The sequence below is a fragment of the Phascolarctos cinereus genome, unplaced genomic scaffold (assembly GCF_003287225.1).
Source record: "Phascolarctos cinereus isolate Bilbo 61053 unplaced genomic scaffold, phaCin_HiC Scaffold_5;HRSCAF=322, whole genome shotgun sequence".
Classification (NCBI taxonomy): domain Eukaryota; kingdom Metazoa; phylum Chordata; class Mammalia; order Diprotodontia; family Phascolarctidae; genus Phascolarctos; species Phascolarctos cinereus.
The window spans coordinates 9,291,239-9,318,658 of record NW_027555958.1 but is presented as its reverse complement, the minus strand read 5'-3'; the positions used below and the strand labels follow the sequence as shown (position 1 = coordinate 9,318,658).

The 27,420-nt window shown below is 48.7% G+C and overlaps 1 protein-coding gene across 3 annotated transcripts; it reads left to right on the top strand.

The window, feature by feature from the left end:
- The first annotated feature begins 180 nt into the window (after positions 1-180).
- Positions 181-25,592, top strand: RAB17 (RAB17, member RAS oncogene family). Of its 3 annotated transcripts, XM_020972226.2 has the most exons (8): positions 181-312; positions 1,937-2,035; positions 7,581-7,846; positions 10,462-10,621; positions 16,715-16,866; positions 19,550-19,675; positions 23,586-23,679; positions 24,701-25,592. In XM_020972226.2, the coding sequence occupies exons 4-8, from the start codon at positions 10,465-10,467 to the stop codon at positions 24,814-24,816; spliced, it is 645 nt and encodes a 214-aa protein (XP_020827885.1). In that variant the 5' UTR covers positions 181-312; positions 1,937-2,035; positions 7,581-7,846; positions 10,462-10,464; the 3' UTR covers positions 24,817-25,592. The 3 variants fall into 3 exon arrangements, with proteins under 3 accessions (XP_020827885.1, XP_020827886.1, XP_020827883.1); XM_020972227.2 differs by lacking the exon at positions 1,937-2,035; XM_020972224.2 differs by lacking the exons at positions 181-312; positions 1,937-2,035 and having other exon boundaries at positions 7,469-7,846.
- Positions 25,593-27,420: the final 1,828 nt, after the last annotated feature.

Below are 27,420 nucleotides of genomic sequence, written 5' to 3'. Positions count from 1 at the left end.
TCCGCAACCTCAGAAGCCTAAAGGAGATTTTATTTTTCATTTGGGCTTGTTTCTCTTCAGCCTGGTCCAAAGTTTCCCAGGTTAATGTTAATTTTCACATCTCTATTAATATATCATCCACCCTTGGAGCTGCTCTGCGGGAGCCCCAGCACAGAACAGAAATGTTTTTCAGAACAAACTGTCCCTCCAGCATTCACAGGAACATGTCTGCTCATGCAGGTGGATTTTCCTGGAGGAGTCGCTATCAGCCCAGGCCTCCAATTGATGAGCTCCACCTGAGGTTCCCAAAGGATCTTCTTCACCACCAATAAGGTAGGAGGCAGAACCGTGCCATAGCTGCATTGTGATGTAGCCTCTTACTTCCACACTATGGATGAGGGGACAGAGACTCGGAGATGCTCATAACAGTGTAATAATGATCTCACAGTATTAAGGTTTCCAGACACGTTATCTTGTGTGGTGATGGGAGCTATCATCGCTGCCATTTTACAGATGTGGAAGCTGAGGATCAGAAAAGTTCAGTGACTTCTCCAAGGTCACTTGGCTTATAAGTGTCTGAGGCAAGATTCAAACCCAGCACTCTCCTCATCCGACTACACTGCCCCCCCCCGTTAACTGATAGAATAATAATAATAACAATAACATAATTGACATTTATACACTTGCAGTATTTGTGAAGTTCCTTAGAGATATAATCTCATTTGGGCTGGACAAAATCCCATCAGGGAGGGACCTATTTTTTCTGGACAGTATCTGTGTATCAGTATCATTTGTTTAAAGAACTCCCAGTGAGAAAACTCTTGCCTATGCAGGTTCTTTCTGTCCTGGTAGTAATCCTGGAGAGGTGGGGTCTACAGGGATTGGGAAGGACCCTAGCCCAGTGATTTCATTAGCACAGGGAACTCCCAAGTGAGGAAATTCTCTCCCTCGATACAGCCCAGCACTAGGACCTGTGGCACTGAGATGTTAAGTGACCTTTCCACAGTCATGAAGCTGAGATGGGCCAAAGGTGGGACTTGACTCCTCCTGCCTCTCATGCCAACTATCTCTATCCATTAGAACACATTGTCTGTCTTCATGAGCTTTAGAGCAGGACTTTTTTTTAGTCCTAAACTTGCAATTTACAAATGAGTGAATGAAAAAAGGTATTTATTCCAAGCTCTGTGGTAAATCCTGAGGATTAATGCTGCCAGGAGGTGGCAGCACTGTCCCTCAGCCGGCCAGTTAAAGGTCAGGAATGCCATGCCACTAATAATGGTCATTATTTTTATTGTTAATAATAGCTATTATTATCGTGGTGATAGCTAGGATTTATATGGGGCTTTAAGGACTGCACAGGGTACTATGTATATGTATATACATATCATATATATCTATATCTCCCCACTCCATATACACATACACATATATACTTACATATCCTCTCCGCACACACTTTCTCTCTCTCTCTCTCTCTCTCTCTCTCTCTCTCTCTCTCTCCATATATATAATATATATATGTATGTGTATATATATATGTATATATTCCCATTCCATATATGCATATATATTTTGCAAACTTCAAAGCCTTGTATAAACACTATCACCATAATAATGTACATATAATAAAGTATATGTAAACATACATCTGTACATATGTCTAGATATCCATCTCTATCTATCTATCTATCTATCTATGTATCTATCTATCTATCTATCTATACCAAATCTCATTTGACTCTCACAACCACCCTGGGAGGTAGGTGCTATTCCTATAATCCCCATTTTATAGTTGAAAAGACCGAGGATGAGAAAGGTTCAGTGACTTGCCAAGGACCAAGCATTTGGCACAGGATTCGAGCTCAGAACTTCCTGACTGCAAGCCTGATGCTTTATTACACGCTGTGCTATCTTACAGCCTGCATTTGAGGATCCCAAACTGCTTCTGTCCCATTAGGGCTTAGGCTGCTCCAGGCTGGAGGGATGGAGAGACAGGCCTCAGGTGCAGCAGCCCAGGACCATGGAAGGATAGGAAAGGCCCTGCCAGGACAGCAAGGTAGGTGTGTGTGTGTGGGGGCAGCTGCAGAGATATTGGGCCAGATGGAGAGGGCAGTGGGAAGCCCAGGTCTGGATGGCCAGGAGCTACAGGGAAGGAATTCAGGCCGGCAGCTGGGGCAAATGCCCAAGGATCCTAGGCTGGGGAGTCTGGGGACCCAGAGGCTGGAGCTGAATTCCAGGGCAGGACGCTAGCAACAGGCTGGGGGTGGGTCAGAGGTCTTCAGCAGAGCTTATTTCAGTGGGAAGCCTGAGCTTTGGAATGTCCTGCATTTGGAAGGAGTGCTTTGGGCTGGAGTCTGGCTCTGCCTCTCCCCTGCCCCCCCCCATTGTGGTTTCCTGTCTCCAGATGGGATCCTTTTGAGAGCAAAGGTGTGCTCCTCTTTAGCAAACCATTAAGAACGTGAAGGCTGGGAGTACAGGGGTCTGTCTGAGCCATCTATAAATTTCCCTCCTATTTTGCTCCCTGAGATTGCTGGCTTTGTATTTCAAGAGTGATGTTGAATTCTATTTCTGAAGTCCAGGAAAGGGAAGTGACTCACCCAAAGTCACACACTGATGATATGCATTGAACTCCAGTGACTCCCTATTGCCTCCAGGACCAAATACCACATCCTCCACTTGACATTCAAAGCCCTTCATGGGCTGGCCTCCTCCTACCTTTCCAGTCTTCTTTCACCTTACTCTCCAGCACGTATTCAGCAATCTAGTAGCACTGGCCCCCTGGCTGTCCCACGAGCGAGACCCTCTGTTTCTCAGCTCTGGACATTTTCTCTGGCTGTCCTCCAGACCTGGAATGCTCTCCCTCTTCTGCTCTAACTACTGACCTCTCTGGCTTCAAGTCCCATTGATAATCCCATCTTCTATAGGAAGCCTTACTTAACCCCTCTTAACTCCAGTGACTTCCCTCTGTTAATTATCTATTTATCCCATTAGATTGTGAGGTCCTTGTGTCTTTTGCCTCTTTCTGTATCCCCAGCACTTAGCATAATGCCTGGTGCTTAATAAATATTGACTGACTGCTTTGGAATACCAGTGAATCAATTTCAACTCATGGCCCCGTTTCTAAGGTCATGTACAGCTCTAATCTATGGTCCTTTGTCTTTCAACCTTTCTGGGCCTCAGCTTCTGCACCTGCAAAATGAGGGGATTGGACTAGATCTCTGGGACTTCATAGGAGTGGAGCTGGGATTCTAGCTCTAAACTGTGATCCTATCAATTGATTTTTTTTTGTTTTTTGGGTTTTTTTTAGGCAGTTGGGGTTAAATGACTTGCCCAGGGTCACATAGCTAATAAGTGCCATGTTTGGTCTGAGGCCAGATTTGATAGGGCTGGTGCTCTATCCACTGCGCCACCTAGCTGCCCCTGATCCTATCAATTGAAACACACCCCAAGCCCCTTCTCTCCTGGCCTCAGTTTCCTCCCCTGTGAAATGAGGGTACTGAATAAGATAGTTTTTGGTCTCCTGTGATCATATGGCTGAGAATAGGCCAATCACTTTGCCTTCCTGGGCCTCAGTTTCATCATCTGTAAGACCAGGGGGCTGGACTAGATGTCCTCTGAGGTGTCATCTAGCAAATGGACTGTTTCAGGGATGCTGAGCCCATGACTTGACCCATGTAGGAAATGCAGGGGCATCCTTTTCTGAAGGTCCTCATTGTCCCCTCCATCCTCCAAGCCACTTGTGACAAGGAGCAAGCCTGGAGGGAGTTTACCTTTGGAAAACGCCAGTCATACTGCTGATAGAACCCACACCCAGGGTCTAGCTCCTAGGTTTGCCTGAGTCAGCAACCTATCTAGAGGAACTCTCTGGCTTTCCCTTGAAGAATGACCAAGAATAACCAGTAGGGATCCGTCCACTCCAGCCTTGAAGAAGTCATCTCCTGCCTCCCGGCCAAGGCCCACGCCCAGAGCACTCTTCTTCCTCACCTCTGACTTGTCGGCTCCCTCAAGGCTGAGTTGAAGCATCATCTCCTGTTGAAGGCTTTTCCTGATGCCTTCAATCCCATCTCTGACGCCTGCTCCAAGTGTTTACTGCTCCCCATCCACATCACGCTGCCTAACTGAGGCTATCCCCAAGGTTCTATGCTAGGTCCTCATCTCTTCTAATTCTACTTTCTCTCTCTTGGTAAGCTCATCAGCTCCCACAAGTGTAATTATCATCTCCAGGCAGATACCTAAAATAACTTCAGAATGTGTGAAATGCCCAGGATCTATCACAATGTACCACCATGCACACAAGAACTATACGAAGACAAGCATAAAATGCTCTTTATAGAAATAATTGGAGGCAACAGCTAGGCAGCCTAGTAGATAGAGCGCTGGGCTTGAGTCAGAAAGACTTGAGTTCAAGTATGACCTCAGACAGTCTCTAGCTATGTGACCCTGGGTAAGTCATTTAACCTCTGCTTGCCTTAATCCATTAGATAAAGAAATGGGAAACTGCTCCAGTGTCTTTGCCAAGAAAACTCCATACTGGGTCACAACGAGTCAGATAAGACCAGATAACAACAAATACTTGGAGAAGTATTAATGGCCCATGTGTAGGCCAAGCTAATACTATGAAAATGACAATACTACCTAAATTAACTAACTTATTCAGTGCCGTGCCAATCAAATTACCAAAGGGTTACTTTAGATAGCTAGGAAAAATAGTAATGAAACTCATCTCCAAGAACAAAAAGTTGAGAATCTCTAGGAAAATAATGAAAAAAAAAGTAGGAAGGAAAGAGGCCTAGCTGGATCTCCGACTGTACTAGAAAACAGTATTCAGCCAAACAAGTTGGTTAAAAAATATCAAGATCGATCAGTGGAAGAGACAAGGTATGCAACACACAAGGCTAGACCTGAGTAACCTAGGGTGTAAAACCATGCCAGGGCTCCCCGTGTCTCGAAGCAGTGGGTCAGCAGTGGTTAAGGATGGTGGTGGGGAAGGCGGCCCCTTGTCTCTGATATCTCCCCTCCATGACGGCTGTGGGGGCTGGGCTGGACAATGCTATCCCAAGGCTCTTGGGCTCAGGTGCCTGGGCTGTCCTCATCGGGGCTGGACGGGACATGGTAGCCAAGGTAATGGCGGTGATGGTTCACCTTGCCTCCGTCTGCCCCTCAGGGTGCTCTGATGCTTTAGCTGGGAAGGCTCGCCTACTTATGTGGACATTAAAATACCTTAAATATAAAATGAAGGCTTGCAACAGATGACGTTTCATCAAGCAAAGAGCGAGTATTTATTAAACGCCTACTGCATGCCAAGCACTGTGCTGGGCTGGGGAGACAAGTGGCTACTCACGAGGAACTTGCAAGGACACAGGACAAGATGTCGGGGTAAATATGAAGTTAATAAAAACGCAAACCCACAGCGTTGTTCGACACAAAGTATCTGGGAAAGAAGACTCTGCGAAGAAAACCTCTGAGAAGGAAGCCTCTACGAAGGAGAGGCTTGCTGACTAGCAAGGCTTCATGCAGAAGGCAGACCCTGAGCCCCACCTTCAAGGAAAAGAGAGACTCTGGCCGGGAGGAGCTAAGGAGAGCCTTGCAGGCCTGCATGCAAAGCCAGGGGAGACTGCGGATGGAGCCTTTGTGTGAGGAGCAGGGAGAGAAAGCCAGCTGGTTTGGCCCGATCGCACACACGACGCGGGAGGGCGAATACCACGCAGCGGGGTTGAAAAGATGGGTTGGGGCAGGTGGATTTCAGACTCCTTCTACTCTCTGACTCGGGGGAGGGGCGTCCCTGGAGCAAGAGGCCCCTCCCCGGCTGTCGGAAGCCACAAAGCATTCCAGCTCCTCCCACAGAAAGTCCTCGGGACAATCGAGTGCAATTATTAAGTGGCCTCACCTGGCACGCGGCTGGGAGCGGGGGGTGGGGATGGGGGCGGGGCTGCGAGAGGCAGAGCACTCTCTAGGCTATGTATATCTGGAAGGCGATCCCCTACTGGAAATCTGCTCTTAAAAGAACCTGCTCCCAGTCTCTGAAAAGATGGGAAACTCTGAGAGGGACTGATTGGAAGGTTTGTCTGGGCAAAGCACCGGGTTTCTTAGTCCCTGGTGCCCCAGGAGGGGCAACGCTGATTCTCTCTCTGCCACTGACCCCTCCCCCGCCAAGGGAAAGCCAGAGAGAGAAAGACTTGAAATCTTCGGACAAAGAGAAGTCAGGACGTTCCCCAAGGCACCTGGGTCCCTTCTCAGAATCAGATTTTTAAATAAATGAAGGAAACACTGTTTCAGCTAGAGAAGTGAAAATAAAGCTAGAATTGTTTTCCCCATCCAAATTCATGAACCTCTTGAAATCTATTGGGGTCTGTGGATCCCAGGTGAAGAACCCCTGATCTAGAACCCAAGATTTTGAGCTAGAAAGGACCTCGGTCATTTTGACAATGTGAGTCCCTCATTTCACAGATGAGGAAACTGAGGCCTGGAGAGAAGTCGCTTGTCCAGGGTCACACAGCTCATAGGCAGCAGAGTCAAGGTTTGAATCCTGATTTCCCCAGTGGTCTTTCCTTTGCACCAAGCTGCCTTAAAAGCAAAGAGCCTGACCAAAAAAAAATCCCTTTGTGTCCTCCTGCTTAAGTGACTTGTCCAGCTCAAAGGCTAGTCTGCATCAGAAGCTAGACTCGAACCCAATCCTTGCCAGCTCAGGGGATGGGTCACTAGCCAGCATCACTGTATGTTCCACAGGACCTTACATCTAGAGCCAGCAAGGATCTTGGAGGTCATCTGGTCTAACCTCTTAGTTTTATAGCTGAAGAAACTGAGGTCCAGGGAAATTAATGAAAGAACTTACCCATGACCACGCAGCTAAGTAACCGATTTGAACCTTGGTCCTTAGACTCTAAATCTGCTTCATTGTGCTGACTTCCCAGTAGGGTGAGGATTTGAACCTAAGGCCTCTTCCCCCTAATGCAGGGCTCTTTCCTTTGGATCAGGCTGCCAGAGAAGAGGCACCTGAAATCACTGGCTCTCAGAGGAAGAGTTAAAAGAGGACTTCAGGGGATATGGAGTCTGACCCTCACTTCTGATACTACCTGAGTGGCCTTGGCTAACTCACTGGCCTTCAGTTTGCTTATGTATAAAATGAGGAGGTGGGCTTGCATGGCCTCAAGAGTGTTTTCTTTCTCCAGATCTATCTCACTGAATCTTCTTGGGCCTCAGTTTCCTTGTCTGTGAAATGAAGGTGGTTGGATTAGATGGTCCCTTCTGGCTCTAAATCAGTGGCCCTGTGAGCCTACAGATGAAGAAACTGAGGCCCACGATGATGCTGATCAGAAAAGAACTCCCCTTTGCCCTTTGGCTGATGTTTGCCAGCCTCTGATCTGCTGATTCCCGAGTGCAGGGTGGGACCTGATCCTCCCACATTCTTTGGCCTTGTCCCTGGCTGACAAGTGGACCTTCAACTCTCCTTGCCCCTGGCATGTTTGTTAGGTTGGAGCATGTGGGTGTGGGCAGAGGTGGGGAGCCGACAGGGGCTGGGGGTGCAGGGCAGAGCAGCCTTTCTTCCTGCTGACCTTTCCCCTCTTCTGGCCTTCTTTGTCCCATCTTCTGTCCCCTGCTAGCCTCTGCAGGCTGGCCAATCAGCGACCTCACTCAGGAAAACAAGCCCTGTTTGGTTCCAGGAGAACAATCCGGTTGAAAGGTGAGCTGCTGGGGCCTGAGCCTGGCTCAGCCAACTGCAGAGCTTCGGGGAGAAGTTATCCAGGAACTATGAGGAAGTGAGCGAGGTCTGGCCCTCATTTCCCAGCCCAGCAGCCTGCTCTCCTTGGAAAGGCTCACTGGCCGGCCTTGTGGAGGCCCAGTGTGCAAAGCCAGGCCCAGAGCCCAGGTGAGTGACCAGAGGGAGATGGAGGTGTCCCCCAGGGGCCAGCACTTCCTGGCTGGGTCACCTGGGGCTGGGCTGCTAGGGGAGGGAGACCCCCAGGGAGGGCAGCTCTGGGCTTGTCAGCCCCTGGTCCAGCACAGTCCACTTGCACAAGCCTGGTACAGACTGAGCTGGGCAAGGGGCCTTCTGCCATGGGACTGATCTCAGCTTATGCCTTCTTGGTCCCAACTTGGATCTTGTAATTACCATGGCTGAGGAGACAGTGAAGTGGGAAGAGGCTTTCCAGATCTGGGCTCAGCACCTGAGGGGTTACATCCCAGCTCTGCCCTTTGACACCTAGCTTAAGATCTGAGTTCCCACCTGGCTGTGTGACCTTGGACAAGTCACTTTCCTTTCATGGTCTCAGAGTCCTTCTCTGAAAATCATGTGTACATGTGCGCATGCGTATGTACATGCATGTGTGTATGCATGTGTGTGTAAGGGTGCATATATATTGGGTGGGGAGAGGGTTTCGGCCCTAAATCTACGATTCAGTGTTTTTGTCACCCTCCTGCCATGCCTCAGTTTCCTTCTCTGTAAAACAAAGGGGTTGTAGTCTATGGTCTCTGGCATCACTTCCAGCTTTCTGTGTTCTTACCTACCTGTATGACTTTAAGAGACCCACCTCACTGCTCTGGGCTTCAGGGGTCCCCTGGGCTAAGGAGGGAGAAAAATCCCACTGCTTGGGGTGGGTGTCCAGGTGATGGGGTCCGTCTTCACTGGGGACATGTGTCTCTCAAAGCTATTCTCTGACATTCTAATTACATTCCTTTTTTTAAAGCTCTCCCCATCTTGCCTTCCCCCTCCTGCCCCCCTCTCCCTCCTGTGCCCCCTCCCCCTCCTCCCCCCTTCCCCCTCCTGCCTCCCCCATCATACCTATATTCTCTCCCACTCACTTTCTTGTAGGAGATCTGCTGAGGGCTGGCCTGAAGTGTCCTTGGGTGAAGTCAAGTCTCTCTTTAGGATTAGAGCTCATGAACAGCATTGGAAAATTTTGGAGTGGGGAAAGGATTTTTACAATATTTAGGGGGCAAGTGCTTCACATTAACTCTTGAAAATAACTGAAATTCCAATTCATCTGCTGTATGTTAGGGCAGTGTTTGTAGCATCATGGAAGGAATTTTTGAGGTCCTTGAGTCTAACCTCCTCCTCATATACAAGGGGAAACTGAGGCCCAGAGAAGGGATGTACCTTATCCAGGGTCACGCAGCTAGTTGGTAGTTTTGCCAGGATTTGAACTGGAATCACAGGACCACAGATTTAGAACTGGAAGGGCTCCTTTTACAGATGAGGAAACTGAGGCCCAGAGAAGATGATGAGATTCTAGAAGAGTTGTTGGAGGCCACTAGTCAGCCGCTAGGCCAGCCCCTCCTTTTACAAATGAGGAAACTGAGGCCCAGAGAAGATGATGAGATTCTAGAAGAGACCTCAGAAGTGAGCTGGTCCAACCCCATTTTACAGATGATGAAACTGAATTGTGTAGCTTAAGGCCACCCAGGTAGGGAGCAGCAGACCTTTTGACTCCAGCCGCGCTCTCCTTCCTCTGCACCGTGCTGCCTTTCACCATCCAGGGGAGCAGAGAAAGCAAAGGAAAAACAAAACGCAGAGAAGCTGATGGATTTGGGCGTGAGCCTGAGTGAATGTTATTGGGAGAGTCAGGCCAGATTGTCTTGTCTGCCGGAGAATCCGGGCCTTTAGAGTCAGGTGACCTGGTTTGGTGCCTGATTCTTTCTCTTCCTACATGTATCTTGGGCAAGTCACTTCACCCTGATTTCCTCAGTTTCCTCATCTGTCAAATGAGCTGGAGAGGGAAATGGCAAACCACTCCAGTATCTCTGCCAAGAAAATCCCAAATGGGGTCATGAAGAGTCGGAAATGACTGAACAAAAATGGAAATTTAGCATTTCCTTTAGCTACTTAAAAATATGCTTCTGGGAAGGGGAGTCTGTGGGCTTCTCTAGACACTGCCCGAGACCACAAAAATAGGAAGAAGCCCTGGGCTGGGGGAGCTCCAAAGTGCCTTCCGGCATCAATATTTTATGTTTTAGGGGGGACAAAAGGCAGTAACCGTTCATAGGCTCTTGGCTCTAATTGTGGGTAATGATAAATGTGATCTGTGGGAAAAATATCATTTGCTGCTCTTAAACAGTTAAGTACTGTAGGAATCGGTATTCCCATTTTACAGAGGAGGATGCTGAGGCATGGGGGGGGTTGGCTCATGTGGGGTCATGCAGCAGTTAAGTGGCAGACCTTAGGTTCTGATGGAGTTCTCCGGGCTCCAAAGCCACTATTCATTCTTTGATGTCCCAGCATCCCCCCTGAGGGGCTTTAAGATCCTTGGATTCACTACTTGAGGAAACCGAGCAGTATTTTTTCATTGATTGAGATGGTCATGCTAGGGAAGAGTCCCATGTTCTACTCACAATGACCGCAGCTTAGGGCCCCTAACTGTGACTTTGATCTTCTCTCTTCTTGTGACTGTTGAAGCATCTCTAGGAGGCTCACGGTGAGTCGGTTTGTACAACTGGGCGTCCTCAGGTTGTCTGATACCTGCTTCTGACCATAGTGTTTCCTTGCAGGGCATGGCGCTGGTGGAGGGGAATACCCAGCCTGAGAGCGCCTCCCAGCAGCCCTACGTCTTCAAGGTGGTTCTCCTGGGCAGCAGTTCTGTGGGCAAGTCGAGTCTGGCCTTCCGACTCATCAAGAATGACTTCAAGGACATCCTGCCCACGCTGGGCTGTGAGTGCTTGCCTTGGCTTTCTCTTTTGTTCCTTTGTGATAAGGCCAATGGAACTAAATGGGGTTGGTGAGGAGAGAGAGAAGAGTTTCTCTTAGCATTCTTCAGATGTTCAGCTGGATTTCAGGGAGCCAGGGTGTCGGGTCCTTTGGAGGGGTGCTTCCTGCTGGCTATCTTAGGGCATGACCCTCCTCACCATTGGGCGCCATCGCCTTGAAACTGGCACCTCCTTCCAGACAGGCCAAGTATGATGGCTTCCCAGAGAAGTCCAAGGCGGGGGCTGGGTACGGGAGCGGCCTTCAAGAGTGTGAAGGGCTCAGGGGGCGGCTAGGTGGCGCAGTGGATAAAGCACCTGCCCTGGACTCAAGGGGACCTGAGTTCAAATCCAGCCTCACATGCTTGACACTTACTAGCTGTGTGACCCTGGTCAAGTCACTTAACCCCCATTGCCTCACCAAAAATAAACAAACAACCAACACCAAAAACGAGAGTGTGAAGGGCGGTGATACGGAAAAAGGGCTCGGAGCAGTTTTCCTCGGCCTCTGGCTGAGGCTCGAATGGAGCCTCATTGGGTGGGAATTGCAAAGAGGTGAATTTGGGCTCAACGCAGCGAACAGTGAGACTGTTTCTAGGTGGAATGGGATTCCTCGAGAGGCTCAAGCTCACTGGCCTGGTGGGCTGCAGTGGGAAGAAGGGCGGCCTTTACTGAGAGGCCCTGGTGCTTTCTTCTGTCATTTCTTGGTGGTTCTTTCTCACTGGTCCCAACCTACATCTTATACCTTCCATCCATCCATTAATCTAACAGTAAATATTTGTGAATTGCCTGTTCTCTGCTGGGCCCTGAGCTAGGCCCTGAGGATGCAAAGATAAAAACCAAGGGCTCTGCCCACTGGGAAGATATATACCCCTTTCCCAGATAAGTAAACAGAGGCACACACAATAAATATAAAGCATCAAAGGCAGCCAGCCACAGGCTGATACTACATTACTTTCCCCCGGGTGCCTCAGTTTCCCCCTCTAGAAAATAAGGGAGTTGGATTACATGACCTCTAAGACTAGATCATAATAAATAATTATCATAAGGGCGCCATGTAGGCAGGGCCCTGAAGTTACCAGAGCACTGTACATAGACCATCTCATCGGATGCTCACAGCAACTCGGGGAGGTAGGTGTCCCCGTTTATAGATGAGGAAACTGAGGCATTGGAAGGAGAAGGGGCTTGCCCAGGGTTACACGGGATGTGAATTAAAGCATTCCCCTTCGAGCCAGCCTGGGGACCATTGAACTCTGGAGCCTCCGACATCGGCCGACGTGAGGTGGCCGGGGGGGGGGGGCTCCGGAAGGGCGTCAGCTTCAGGCAAACCTCCCAGGAGGAGGACTGCCCTCCACTGGTTACACTGAATACCACCCTCAACCGCTTGCTAAAGCCATTGTGTGGGGCGAGAGCGACATCTAGTGGCTCGTAGGATGATAGCTCTGGAGCGGGAAGGAAAGAGCTCTAGTCCGATCCCTTCAGTCTCCCTGTCTATAAAATGGGAATAATAATAGGACTTACTTCCCAGGCTTGTCCTGAGAGTAAAATGAGATAACGTTTGCAACGTGCTTGAAAAGCCTTAAAATACTCTAGAAATGCTAGCTGTTGTGAGCAAATGGCAGAGCCAGGACGGGGGCCGGGTTATTCTGCCTTTCCATCGATCTCTGTGATTCCCCTCTTTAGCCCTTTAGAGGCGGTGGGGTTCTAGTGGGGTTCTAGGTCTTGCTTCCATACAGAACACGGGCGCAATGTTAATATTGAAGAGATGGGCTTTTGCTTTCGTGGGAAGCTCAGGGTCAGTAGAGGAGCAATCAGCCCACCCTCCTCGTCCTGCCCGGCTCTACTGTTCGTCCAGAAACGTGCGCTGTTCTAGAGGCTCTAGAGGCTGCTACTGAAATGTGGGGAGCAGACATCCTTCCTGTCCTCAGCGCTTCCTGCACGGATGGACAGGCCAGACTCCTTCCAGATCTCTTCCCGAGGCTCTCCAATGTCCAGGGACTTGATAAAGTCCGTACAATCAACCTCCTCCCCTATGACTGAGGGAACGTCATTGGCCACCAATCTCTATAAGTACACAGAAATTATACATATTATACATGATAATAACATTTACTTGGCAAAGTATTTTTATATGTGTTATCTCATCCGATCCTCACAACTCTGGGAGGTGAGTGCTACTGTTACCCCCCTTTTATAGATGAGGAATTGAATCTAAGAGAGGAAAATGACTTGCCCAGGGTCACCCAGCTAGTAAGTACCTAAGGTTGGATTTGAGCTCAGGTCCTCTTGACTCCAAGTCCAACACTCTGTCCACTGTGCAGCCTATCAGATAAGCCAAATAAATATCAACATACAAGGTGCTTTTGGTGGGGAGGGCATGAGAAGCTTGAGGGGGGAGGTCAGGAAAGGTCTTCTGAAGATGGTAGACCTTGAGGTGAGCCCTGAAGGAAGCTAGGGATTCCAAGAGGTAGAGGTGAGGACATTCCGGGCCTGGTGGATGGAGGGTGAGACCAGTGAACCGCCAGGGGGTCAGGAAAGGCCTCTTCTAGATGGTGGTGCCCGAGCTAAAATTTGAAGAGAACCAGAGGTTCCCACTCTGACCAGACCAAGTGCTAAAGGGGCCAACATTCTGCACTGCTGCCATAGTCCAGGAGGAAAAGTCACCCGGCCATAGGTCAGATCTATCTAAGCTGTAATTAATCCCCAGGGCGAATTCAGATGAAACTATCATGCCTTTGTCTGCATCCCCAGGATGGCTGTTTGCAGCCTTTTATGAGAAACCAGACAATGCCTTCCTTCTGTCTTTGGGTCTGAAAGGAGAGACCCATGATTAATCCTTGTTGGGGGCAGAGATGGCCAGAGGTTGTTTGACATGGCAGCAGAGTCCGGCTTTGAGAGCTACAAAGTCTTAACTCAAAGGACTTAATTCTCTATTCAAAGAAGACCTTACAGTTCGGATTATGGGTGAAATGATAGTTGTCCTTGTCTTTGTATTTGAGATTGGGAAGGGGGATTGGCTTTATTGGGCAGACACAGAAGGAGTAGATGGAAGTTATAAAGGGCCAGGTTTAGGCTCAATGGCCAACAGGGAACTCTGTCCCCAAGTGGGATGAGTGACCTTGGGAATTAGGGTGTCCCCCTCACTGGAGGGCTTCCAGCCAAGGTTGGCAGGTATGTTGGAGTGGGGATACTTTTGGAGGGCATAGGTTGGCCAGATTGGGAGTTCTCAAGTGGGGTCCATGACTTGTCTTTTAAAAAAATACTTTGATAACTGCATTTCAGTATAACTGGTTTCCTTTGTTATTTTCTGCACTTAAAGCATTACATTGAGGAGGGGCCCTTAGGCTTTACCAGACTACCCAAGGGGTAAAGGACACAAAAAAGGGAAAGGGCCCCTGGTCTAGATGGACTTTAAGCACTAACTTTGGAGTCAGAGGGCTTGGATTCAAATCCCACCTTTGGCAGTTACCTGTATAACCTTGGACAAGTCCCTGAATCTTTCTGGGGCCCAGGGTCCTCATCTTTGATGGGAAGACATCGGGCTTGCTAGCCCCTTTGACTTCTGAGATCCCACAATTCTCTGAATTAGGGCTGCCCCCAGGTGGAATAGGAAGCCTTGGGAGTGGTGATGTAGTGAGGTCTCCATCATGGCAGGTCTTCAAGAGGAGCCTGGGTTACCATTTGTCCCAGGTGTTGTAGAGGGGAGTCCTGGTCCGTCTACATGGCCACTGCTGTCCAAGTTCTGCAAACATACACCTGATGGCCCCTGCTTAATTTCTGAAAAAATTCCACAATATTACATGAGACGCCATGTGGTTCTTCTTGGCTGGTGAGACAGTCGTCATCAGAGGCTATTTTCATAGTAAAGGAAAAAGGGAAAGAGTAGAAGCGAAGTACTTGCTTAGTCAAGTGGTTTTTGTTCTACGCCTACACATAAGGCACTGGGAACAGCTGGTGAAAGACGCAGCCCGAGTCAGCTTCCAAAGTTAGCACCAGGGTATCCAATCCTGGATGAGTGGAGGCAGCAGGTGAAGCGGGCGCCATGTTGGGCCTGAGATCAGATGATCTGGGCTTAAGTCCTAGCTCTGCGGTGTGAATGTAGCATGGCTCTGGGCCTCAGTTTCTTCATTTGTAAAATGAGGATAATAGTATATATATAATGATATAATAATGACAATGGTTGCTATTGACCTCATGGGGTTGTTGTTAGGAAATAATTTTGCAAATGGTGCAAATATAAGGCATTAATATAAATTTGGTATTGATTTATATGTATATATGTTTTCTCCTATTGAATGTAAACCCCTCTGTATTTGTAAACCCAGCCTCTAGCACAGTGCATGGATCATTAGAGGCACTGGGAAAATGTCTGTTGATTGGCTGATTGATGGATTGATTAAGATCTTGGCAAAATGGAAGTTGCCATGATTGCCATCTCTAAAATGACGAGAATGAGTTCATCCCTCCACTGCTTGTATGCCGGCCCTGAAGGTTCAGGCCACGGGATGATCAATAGGGACTTAGTGATCCCCATTTTCCAGATGGGGAAAGAATTCTCTTAGTGGGTGAGAGACAGAGCCAACTTCACTGGAATATATTGGCTGCCCTGCCCATTTAATAGCCTTGTAGAAATGTCAGTCACATGGATTTGGGGCTCTCCAAGGCTCCAGGGATTAGTTCTCAAATCTTTTGGTGTCAGGACTCCTTTACAATCTTAACTGGTGCAAATAAGAAGCCCCTTGACGTGGCTGCATGTATTAAAATCTACACTATTTGAAGCTATAATTATGTTAACTTTGGTCATTGATTCCAGCTCAAAGGAAATATGCAGTGTGAATTCGATGAACACAGTCATTGTACGGGATTATTATCGGCACTAATTGGGACCTAGCTCTGTATCCATCAATATTTACCATCCTAGCATTGTTATAAAATTTCTTTTGGCCTCACAGTCCTACCACCTCCCAAAGGGTCTCAGGAATGTCTGGGCCCACACTTTGAGGACTGTTGGTTGAAGGCTGCGGAAATGAAAGATGGCCTCGATTTTGTCCATGAGGAGTTTAGAATCTTGGGTTCCAGACAGTCCAGGTCAGTGAACATTTATCATGCACCTACTGTACGCCCAGTGGGACACATCCTGGCTGTGACGCTGGGCAAGTCAATTAATCTGTCAGCGCTCCTGGGGGTTCTCTCTCAATAGCGGACCTGGAGCAGGCGAGGGAGTTTCTTAAGAAACGCTAAATAGCAGATGAAACCACAGATCCCCATCCCCTAACTAAGCCTCTATTTTGTCTCAAAGAGAGTCCTTCTTGGCATGGGGAAGAATTGAGTTCGAATTTCACCTCTGACACATACTGTCTGGGCAAGGTGTGACCCTGGGTGAGACATTTCAAGTTCCAGCTCTCTAAGAGGATATGTTGTAAGGAAAGGGCCAGCCTGCATCAGCAGAGGGAGATTTCTCAACTGGAAGTCATATGCCTAGTTCCATTCTGTCACTGTGTTCCAGACCCTGGGCTGGGGAGCCTGAGACAGAAACCAGAATAGCTCCTGCCCTCAGGGAGATTCCATTCTCTTGGGGGGAGGGAGATTCAACGTTAACCCAGGAAGGAAAATACAGGGGAAGGTCAAGAAGAGAGAGCTAGCAAGGCCGTTGTGTGTGTGTGTGTGTGTGTGTGTGTGTGTGTGTGTGTGTGTGGTGGAGGTGGAGGTAGAGGTGGGGGAGCGTAAACTTTCTAAAAACTATGTCATATGAGCAACATTCGAAGGGTCTGAGGATGTTCAATCTGGAGGAGAGATGACCAGTTGAGGGGGGAGGGGTGGGGACCACAATAGTGTCTTCAGATATTTGAAGGTGGGGGAAGGGAGGATGAGACTGGAAGCCTGGTTTGGCTCCGTCATAGTGGGTAGAAAGGGGGCTCTTGGGACGTGACCAGCTGGGCGCCATTTGGCTGCGAGGTGCTAAAGGCTTTGGTCCCGATGACCTGTAAAACAGATTATGCTGCAGGATGGATGCCAATCCCTGCTTTCAAACCAGTGCCTTTGTGGCTTCCTCTCCTCCCAGGCGCCTTCTTCACTCAGATGATGGAACTAGACGGCTCGGCCTTAAAGCTGGAGATCTGGGACACTGCGGGGCAGGAGAAGTATCACAGCGTCTGCCACCTCTATTTTCGGGGAGCTAATGCTGCTATCTTGGTCTATGACATTGCAGACAAGGTACGGAGCCCTGACTGCTTGTACGGCCCAGGTTTAGCTTTTGATTAATCTTTGGGTCTGTTCCTTCTTCTAAAGCTCGAGTAGAGCCAGAGTCTAGGGATTCCTTCCAGCCATCACCCAGGTCTCCGACCTTACCGGCATCCCTGCCTCTTCCCTCCCCTCTCACCCCATAGCTCATCAGAAGCACCCTCTGTTCCAACTGCCCCCTCCTCTCCACTCAGCTGGCCACCACCCTCTTCAGGCCCTCCCTGTCCCTTAGCCGGACAGTTGCAGTAGCCCCTACCTGCTCTCCTGGCCTCCATTCTCTCCAATGCTATTTTAATCCAATCTCTGGTTAGTTAACAAGTATTTATTAGGGAGCTACTATGTGCAGCACCGTTATAAGTGCTGAGGATACAAAAAAGGCCAAAAATAACCCAGGAGCTCACAGTCAGACAACATGCAGACGACTCAGTACAAACAAGGTAAATCTGGGATGAACTAGAGATACTCAAAGAGGGGACGGGCTAACCAGGATGAAGCTGGCTATGGAGAGGCTTCCTGGACAAGGTGGGGTTTTAGTGGGAGCTTGAGGGAAGCCGGGGAGGCCAGGGGATGGAGAGGAGGAGGGGGAGGATTCCAGGCCTGGGGCACAGCCGGGGGAAGTGCCCAAGGTCCACACAGCTGCCAAAGGGGTGGTCCCAGAATTCAGGCCTGACCGTAGTCCTCTCCTGCTCAGTGAACATCAGTGGCTCCCCACTACCTCTAGGATCAAACACCAGCCATTCTACTTGGCATTTAAAAGCATAACCCTGGGGCAGCTAGGTGGCTCAGTGACCTGAGTTCAAATCTGGCCTCAGGCCAAACACTTGACACTTACTAGCTGTGTGACCTTGGGCAAGTCACTTAACCCCGATTGCCTAAAACCAAAAACCAAAACCAAAACCAAAAACAAAAGCATAACCCGACTCCAGCATACCTTTCCATCTGAGTTTGTACGGCTCCCCCTAACATATTATACTTTCCAACCAAATTGTCCTATGTGCTCTTCCCCTCCATGGATCAAGAAGACCCGAGTTTGAATTCTGCCTTAGACACAGAAGTGTCTAACCCTAACCCTTACCCTGGGGTTGTGACCCTGGCCATGCTGCTTACCTTCTCTGTGCCTCAGTTTACTTCTCTCTAGAATGGGATACTAATAGCACCCACCTCCCAACGTTGTTGTGAAGATCAGAAGACTTCACATCCCACAGTGCTTTGCAGACCTCATGGAGCCACACAAATGCCATCAGTGACATGACCTTGCCACCTGTCACCGCTGTGACTTTACCCAGGCAGGCTCCCATGCCCAGGAGGCATCTCAGACTCCCCCAGTCCCTCCTTCCACCTGAGGCATCCCTCGATTACTTTGCACACGCTTTGCAGCTATTTGTCTGGATGCATGTTACATCCTTGGGCAGAATGCACGGTGTGGTGGCTAGAGCTGGGTTCAGACTTCACCTCACACACCTGTTATTTGTGTGACCCTAGGTAAATCACGCTCCCTGGGCCTCAGTTTCCCCATATGTAGAGTGAGGGATTGGATTCAGTGATGGCTTCCATCTCTGATCCCTGAGCCTGGGAGGGCAGGATCTGTTTTCATTTTCTCTTTTAATCTCCCAGGGTCCAGCACAGTGTTTGACTAATGGGAGACCCTTAATATACCCTGATCCAGTTACGGAGCATTAAATAATCTCATAATATCATGTGCTGTGTCTAGCTTAGTCACTGGGCTGAGAGGCACTTTCATTCTCATTAGTGGGTCTTAACTCACTTCCAGGGTGATAACCTGGGTTTATATTGGATCTTTTGTTCCCAAATCCGAGGTTGGTTTAAAAAAAAATCGGCTGGTGTGCTAACACTCTCTCAGGAGTAAAAATCCCAGTTTAGCCCAGAGTGCCCCAGGCGCTCTGCCTTGGCATTGGGCTCTTTGCCCTTTGTTCTCCCACGGCTAGGCTTCAGCCGAAATCCCTACATGGTTGTTTGGTCTCAGCCCTCTGGGTCTTCCTAGGGATGGCTGTGGCCAGAGACTAGATCTCCTGGGAAGGCCACATGTTCAGGAGTGTGTGAGAAAATTACAGGGTGCGCTGGCTGGCTGGCTGCTTGTCCACTGTTACACTGGGGGACTGCTGCTGCTGTTGTCCCTTTCAGCTCTCAAATTCTGCAATGGTTGTCCCCATAATGAAGTTCTCAAGGAATGGGCTAATTAACTATATTAGATACTTTGAAGTATTAATTGTAAGTGATTAAAAAAACAAAGCTGAACAATGATTATGGCTGAAAACACCTGATCACAAGAGCATCAAACATCAGATGGGAGCAGAGGGTCCCGAGGTGATAGGAGATCATAGTAAGTCAACACATTTAGTAAGCACTTGTTACCAGGAGGCATGCAGCTAGAGTGCTGAACCCTGACTCTCGAAGACTTGGGTTCGAATCTTGCCTGTGATGCTACACAAATAATCCCATCTCTTTAAGTCTTACTTTTTTCCTTTTGAGAATGAGGTAAATAATCCCATTGGGACCCACCTTCCAGGTACAGTGGAGATGATGTTGGCAAAGTGCTTTGCCCACCTGAAAGCCCCCTGAAAACATCAGTTCCTCCCACTGCTTTGTTCTAGACAACCAAACTGAAGAGATTATCATATGCTGTTGTCTTTTTAAGGATTCTTTCCACAGGGCCCAGAACTGGTGGAAGGAGCTGGAGAATGAGTTTCAACCTGAAGAAATTGTGGTGATTTTGGTAGGCAACAAGACGGATCTGGAGGATTCTCGGGAAGTGACCCTCGAGGTACCGGTTTGCTCATTGTCTGGAGACCATTACCGGATGGTGATCCTGGTCAAAAGGGGATGGCCTGGTCTTAGAAAAACTAAGTTTTATTGATGCCTTTTATCATGTCTCTCCATGTAGTAGACCAAAGTCTCCTTTCTACAGTTAAATGCAAACATTGCATGCAGACAACATATACGCATTCTGTCAGGGGGGTCCCTCTTCACCACGACCTTCGTTGGTTTTTCCATCACTGAGCTCACCTGAGGACATCATGGTCTTGTGAAAAGAACAGTGGGTTAGGACTTGGGAGACCTGGGAATCAGGGGAGCTGGGTGATGGTGTCTGAGCCCTGGCCCGTTCTCTGCCTCACCTGCAGAACAGTGGGGTTGGGCCATCTCTAGTTCTCTGTGCTTTGCAGCTTCTCCTGGTCTGGGCTGTTGTGTGCCCTGAGACCCAGAAAAAGGCCTACGATGTTTCTGGGCCTTGGTTTCACTTTTATTCTTCGTAGAAAAGGTTTTCAGCTTTTCCTGAAAAGGTCAACATTGGAGAAATCAGCAGAGGTCAAATCCTAAGACTGTGAGGGAATTGGAGATTCTCTAAGGCCCAGATAGGGAAACTACTTGGACCTCTGTGACCTTGGGCCCAAATCCCTTTACCTGAGCCTGGGAGTCCTCATCCATAAAATGAGGGGATTGGGCTAAGGGGCCTCTGAGGTCTCTTCCAGCTTTAACTCTGTGGTCCAATGACTAGCCTGACTCAGTTTCCTCATCTGTAAAAGGAGAGGGTTGGACCAAGATGGCCTCTTCCAGCTGGAGTCAGAAGGAACCTTAGTGATGGTCTAGCTCAACCCTCTCATGTAACAGGTAAGGAAACAGCCTGAGTCAGGGTCTGACGAGTCCATGTTATGGGAAGCTGGACGCTCACTGCTGTTTGTGTCAGTCAGATCCCATCTGGGAGCTTGTGCTCGATTCTGGGTGCCCCGTTTTAGGAGGCTGCCCTTCAGATGGTCTGGTGGAAAAAGCCCTGGATGTAATCAGAGGATCTGGTTTTAAATCCTGCCTCTGATGTCCACAAGCTGTGTGACCCTGGGCAAGTCACTTACCAGGTCTGGGGCTCTATTCCTATTTCTGTGAAAGGAGAGGATTAGACGAGACCCCAGGTTCCTCATTTTTTTATGTGACCAATTCCTTTGGTCCTTTGGTGATACCTCCAAAGGTCTTCTCAGGGTCATGTTTTTAAATGCTTTACTGTGCCTTAAAATACTGTGTAAATAAATGCATGTGGAGGATTACAAAGTAAACAAATTATACTGAAATACAGTGGTCAAAGATACATCTTTAAAAAACAAGGTCGCTACCCCCAGGCTGAGCACCCAGGATGAGATGGTTGCTGTGTTCCTTTAGAACTCTAGAGCCTCGGGGTAGCTAGGTGGCACAGTGAATAGAGCCCTGGCCTTGGAGTCAGGAGGACCTGGGTTCAAATCCAGCCTGAGACACTTGATACTAGCTGTGTGATCCTGGGCAAGTCACTTAACTCCGATTGCTTCACCAAAAAAAAAAAAAAAAGAAGCAGCAAAACCCCCCAACAACAGCAACAAAAAAAACGCTCTAGAGCCTCTGAACGTATGGTGACCTGCCACTAACCAGCCCAGGAACATTAGTGCTGCTGCTGAGTCATGTCCGGCTCTTGGTGACCCCATGGACCACGGCACACCAGGCCCTTCTCTCCACCGTCTCTCTAGTCTGGCCGAGCTCAAGCTCATTGTTTCCATGACCCTGGCTATCTCATCCTCTGCCGTCCCATTTTCCTTTTCAATCTTTTTCATCATCGGGGTCTTTTTCAATCAGCCCCATCTTGTAAGTATTTAAGCTTCAGCTTCAGTATTGAACTTCCAATGAATAGCCTGAATTAATTTCTTTAAGTATTGGCTGATTTGATCTTGCTGTCTGACCGGACTCCCGAAAGTCTTCTCCAGCCCCGCGATTCAAAAGCATAGATTCTGCAGCGCTCAGCTTTCCTCGCAGTCCCCCTCTCCTATCGGAAAAAACCATAGATTTCATTACACAGACCTTTGTGGGTAAGCTGATGTCAGCTTTGTGGTACAATGTCCAGATTTAGTGTCGCTTTCCTGCCAAGGATTTCGCGGCTGCTGTCACTGTACACAGTGATCTTTGAGTCCGAGAGTGGAGAGCCTGACGCTGCTTCCTCCTCTTCTCCCTCTGTCTGCCAGGAAGCGATGGGACCAGCTGCCAAGACCTTAGTTCTTTGGGCGCTAAGCTTCAAGCCAGCTTTTACGCTCTCTTCTCTTATCCTCATTAAGAGTCTTCTTGGGGCAGCTAGGTGGTGCCCTGAATACAGCACCGGCCCTGGAGTTGGGAGGATCTGAGTTCAAATGTAGCCAAAAACAGCAGCAACAACCAGCCAACCAAAACGAGGCTTCTTCGATGCTCTTCGTTTTCTGCTGTCACACTGGTATCATCTGCATGGCTGAAGCTGCTGATATTTCTCCTGGCAACCTTAATCCTGGCTTCCGATTCATGCAGCCTGGCATCTCACATGATGTCCTCTGCATATACATTAAATAAATGAGGTGACACTCTCCAGCCTCGTTGTGCTCCTTTTTTCAATCTTAAACCAATCAGCTGGTCCATGTTTGGTTCTGTTCCCTTTATTTTGCTGAGGCAATTGGGGTTAAGTGACTTGCCCAGGGTCACAGAGCTAGTGTTATGTGTCTGAGGCAGGGTTTGAACTCAGGACCTCCTGACTCCAGAGCCGGTGCTCTATCCACTGTACCACCTAGCTGCCCCTAACTGTTACTTCTTGACCCACACACAGGTTCCTCAGGAGACAAGATGATTTGGTCCTCCCATCTCTGAGGACTTGCCACATTTTGTTGTGATCCACACAGACAATGGCTTAGTGTAGTCAATGAAGCAGCAGATGTGTTTCTGGATCAGTGGTTGGAGCACAGACTTGTATTATTGTGACGTTGAATGGTCTGCCTTGGATTCAAGAGGACCTTGTTGTGTCTGAGATTATATCCCAGGACTGCTTTTCTCACCCTTTTATTGACTCTGAGGGCTACTTCATTTCTTCTAAGGGATTCTTGCCCCCAGTAGTATAGGTAATGGTCACCTTATATACCACAGTAATAAATACAATGCCAATTACAAATAGTTATATTCACCCATTCTTATCCATTTGAGTTCACTGACACCCAAGATGTCTGCATTTAATCTTTCCCTCTCCTGTTTGACTATATCCAGCTTACCTTGGTTCATAGATTTTATGTTCCAGGTTCCTTTGCAATATTGATCTTTACAGCTTCAGACTTCCTTTTATCACCAGGCACATCTGCAGCTGCTCTTCCTTTTAGCTTTGGCCCAGCCACTTCATCAGTACTGGAGTTACTTGTAGCTGGCCTCTGTTCTTCCTCAGTAGTGTATTGCACACCTTCTGACCTGAGGGGCTCATCTTGCAATGTCAACTCTTTGATCACTTTAGCACTGTCCGTAGGGTTTTCTGGGCAAAGATACTGAAGTGGTTTGCCATTTTCTTCTCCAATGGATCACATTTTGTCAGAATTCTCCACCGTGACCTGCCCATCTTGGATAACCCTGCATGGCTTAGCTCCTAGTTTTATTGAACTGCACAAGCCCTTCCACCCTGCCAAGGCAGTAATCCTAGGGGGATGAACTTGAGTACATGTCAGTAAATCTCTCACTTTCTTTACCTGGAAAATGAGAAGGCTGGAGGTGATCTCTAATGTCCCTTCTGCCTAGAAAGTGAGGAAATAGCATACGAGAGATTCTAACCAAAGTGCTTTTGCAAACCTTAAGCCAATAGGAATGCTAGTGACGTCTCTCAAGGTTAGCTTTTACGATTCTAGGATTTCGAAGTCAGACTCAGTTTTTCTTCTCTCTTCCAGGAGGGAAAAGCATTTGCAGAAAGTAAAAAGTTACTGTTCGTGGAAACCTCAGCCAAATTAAACTACCAAGTGACTGAAGCCTTCATTGCTGTAGGTAAGTAGATAAAGATCATAACAGCTAACATTTACAGAGCACTTACTGTGTGCCACGCACTGTGCTGAATGCTTTGCAATTACTATTTCATCTGGTCCTCATATCAAACCTATGAGGTAGGTGCTATTGTTATCCCCATTTTACAACCGAGGAAACAGAGGCAAACAATCAGAGATGCTCAGAGACAGGAGAGCCAGGAGATGCACTTTCCCTGTGAGTTTCTGGAAATTGACAAGCAGCCTTGGTCCTCTGGGCCCTCCTCCCTGGGCTCCCCATTGGCTGTTCACAAGTCCACAGTGCTCTGTAGTGTAGGGGTCATCTGTCTGACGCCCTTATTTTATGGATGAGGAAACTGAGTCTAAGAGAGGTCACAGGACTAGATTTAAAACAGGAGGGGCCATTTAGTCCAGCCCCCTGGTTTTGTGGAAGAGGATGAGGTCCAGGGACAGGTAGCAACTTGCCCATGGCTTATGCTTATAGGTATTAGAAACAGGATTTTATACACATACATATATATGTATATAAGTATATATGTATATATATATATATATACACATCTCTATATATACACATATGTGTACATATACATACATACATATACATACACACAGAGGCATATATGTCTATCCCTCGAGAGAATGTAAGCTCTTTGTGGACAAAGGATATTTTAGTGTTTTGTCTTTGTATCCTCAGTGTCCGGCAGGGTGCCTGGTATGCAGTAAGTGCTTAATAAATGCTTGTTGATTGGGTGATTGGCAGCCCTCCAACTCTGAGGTCTGCAACACGAGCTTATAGGAAGGGACGTCTTGTTAGGAAGTCTATCCATACGCTCTATGAGGTTGTCTGTCTTCCAAGTATCTCTGTGACCAGGAGAAAAGTTGGGATAATTTGGATGAATAATTAGAGGCATTGATTTGGGAACTTGTCCTGCACAGATCAATGTGACTTTCAAGTGGGAAAGGGGGCTGTTAGCTTCTTGGGCAAACACTTTCCTACCTTCTCTTTTCCCTTCTTTTCCTAGCTCGTGAATTGTTGAGAAGAGAAGAACAAAATGGAGGCCAGAGTCGGCAGAGAAGCCCCCCAGTGGATCTGAAGGAGACGGCCAGAGCAAGGAAGGTCAAATGCTGCCAGGACTAGGGGGAGGTGGGCGCCATGGGGAGCCCTCCCCTCGCTCTGGCTTCCTGTTGGGCTCCGGTCATGAACATGAGTCTCCCGGCCAATTACCCAAACTGCCTTTGCCTTGCCTGATGGATAGACCCGCCCTGGCTATGGCGGTGTGGACCTTGAAGGTTGACGGTTGACATGCCGGACTTGCTGTCTTGCAGGTCCCCCTCCCAGGAGTCAGAGGAAAACCACTGGGCCTCAAAGGAATGCTTCCTGACGGAGCCTGTGGGGGAGGAATGGGCCGGGGCCTTGTGGCTCTGGGAACACTCCATGCCTCCACCCCCGGACAACTTCTCAGGGACACCACGGCCTCTTCCCCGCCTCCACCCTGCCCATGGCATCACTGGTTCAGAGCTGAAGGGGAGCTTGGATCTGACCCAAGAGCTCCTGCCTCACTGGGTGGTTGAGAGGTTCAAATGAGGTAGTCAATCAATCCAGGAGCATTTATTAAGCACCTGCTATATATGAGACACTGCACTGGGCACTGGGGATGCAAAGAAGATGAAACAGTCCCTGTCCTCTAGAAGCTTCCATTCTGTCAGGGGACTGATGGTCAATAACATGAAAAGTGCCTTGGAAGCTTAAACAAATGAACGTGAGCTGTTGTGGTCATTGCTGGAAGGAAGCCTTAGCTCGGACCCCTCATTTTCAGATGGCTAATAAGTGGCAGGGCCAGGATTTGAACCCAGGCCCTCAGACTCCAAAGCCTCTTAGATCACATTTCTAATAAATGAATCCCTGAAATACCACATTTCTGATATTGAGAAGCATTTGGTCCCCAGGCTAAGTGGACAGAGGGCTTTCAAGCCTAGAGAAAGCCTTCCTGCCCCTTGCTTTGTCTTGGGCCTGATTTTTGTCTCTTGGGCCATGAACACTGGTGTCAGGCTGGGGCGATGGTGCCCCCTGCAGAGCTCTGTGGGAGGGGGTATGGAAGGACCAGAGAGACAGATAGAAGTTCAGTGGAACTAGCAAGTTTCTAAGAGAGCTGGTCAAAGGTGGAATGGGCCGCCTCCCAAGGGAGTGAGCTCCCCGTCACTGAAGGTCTCTGAATGGAGTCTGGACTCTACTTGTGAGTCATGTTACAGAGAGTGTTCCTCTAGGACGGCCTCTGCTATCCCTTTTAATCCTGTGTTGCGTGATTATTAAAGAAAACACCAACACCTGGTCTTGGTTCTGCCCCTGCCAGGAAGATCAATGATAATGCTGTGCAGTTGAGGCAATGTGGCCCACCGGATAGAGAGCCAGTTTTGGAGTTCAAGTCCTGCCTCTAACACCCGTTGGCTGTGTCAGCCTGGGTAAGCCCCACCTTCTCATTGTCCTCCAGGGATTCTTTAGTTTTATCGATCCTTCACTGATCTGAGTTCATGGAGGGACTTTCCACACTGGGAGTCACCTACAAGGAGCTCCAAGTCTGGACCAAAGCAATAGGCCATCTTGCATCTTCAGCCGTTGGCCCTTGAAGTGTTTCTGTGGCCATTTTATTCATTCCTTTCCTTATTTAGAACTAATGCAAATGAAGCCGAGATGATGAGATCAGTCCTTAGGGTGTCCAGCTGGCTCTGCCTACCTGTGAGCACATCCTACAGATTGGGGGTGCAGGGGAAGCTGAGAGCCCGGACCCCTGGGCTTGTCCAGCTGATTGTCTGGTGAGAAGCAGTGTGGGATCTCTCCATCGGCCTCGGGGCAGCTCTGCCACTTGGCAGCTGTGTGACCCTGGGCAGGTCATTTTTACCTCTCACTTAGAAGTGTTTTCCTCATTTATAAAACAGTGAGAATCAAGCTTACCCCAGTCACCTCAGGTGGAGTTTTGAGGGAAGGGCCTTGGAATGACTCCCACTTCCACAGGGCTTGAAGGTCTGGGGCTTTTTTAAAGCACCGTTCTCCTTCCACCCCCAGGGTTGACCGTCATTCTGTGTGGGCATCCCAGGGAGCAAGCAGAGAATTTAAAGTCTCTGTGGTGTCCCAGGGGCAGCCTGGCTTCCCAAGGAGGTGGAAAGTCTCCAAGCTTGACTCCAAACAAGAGACGGGAGAAAGGGCTTTCTCTTGCTTCCTGGCAGAGGTGGGGGATGGGTGTACAACACTGCCTATGATACTACTGTTCTTCTCCCTCTTTTTCATTCTTCATTAGAAGGGATGGTTCCCTGAGAAGAGGGATACCTTGGGAAATGGAGGTGATGTGAAAAACAAACATGAATACAACTTCATTTTTTTAAAGTTGGAACATCTCAGGTCTTTGCCTTGGATGCTACCACTCCTTCCTCCCCCTTCTCCTCCTCCCCTCTCTTCCTCCTCCTCCTCCTCTTCTTCCTCTCCCCTCCTTTTCTTCCTTCTCCTCCCTTCCTCTTCTTCCCATCCTCCCTCTCTTCTTCCCCCTCCCCCTTCTCCTCCTCCCCTTTCCTCTTCTTTCTCCTCCTCTTCTTCCTCCCCCTCCTTTTCTTCCTTCTCCTCCTCCTCTTTTTCCTCCCCACCCTCCCTCTCTTCTTCCCCCTCCCCCTTCTCTTCCCTTCTCCTCTTCCTCCTCCTCCTCCTCCTCCTCCTCTCTCCTCTTCTTTCTCCTCCTCCTCTTCTTCCTCCTCC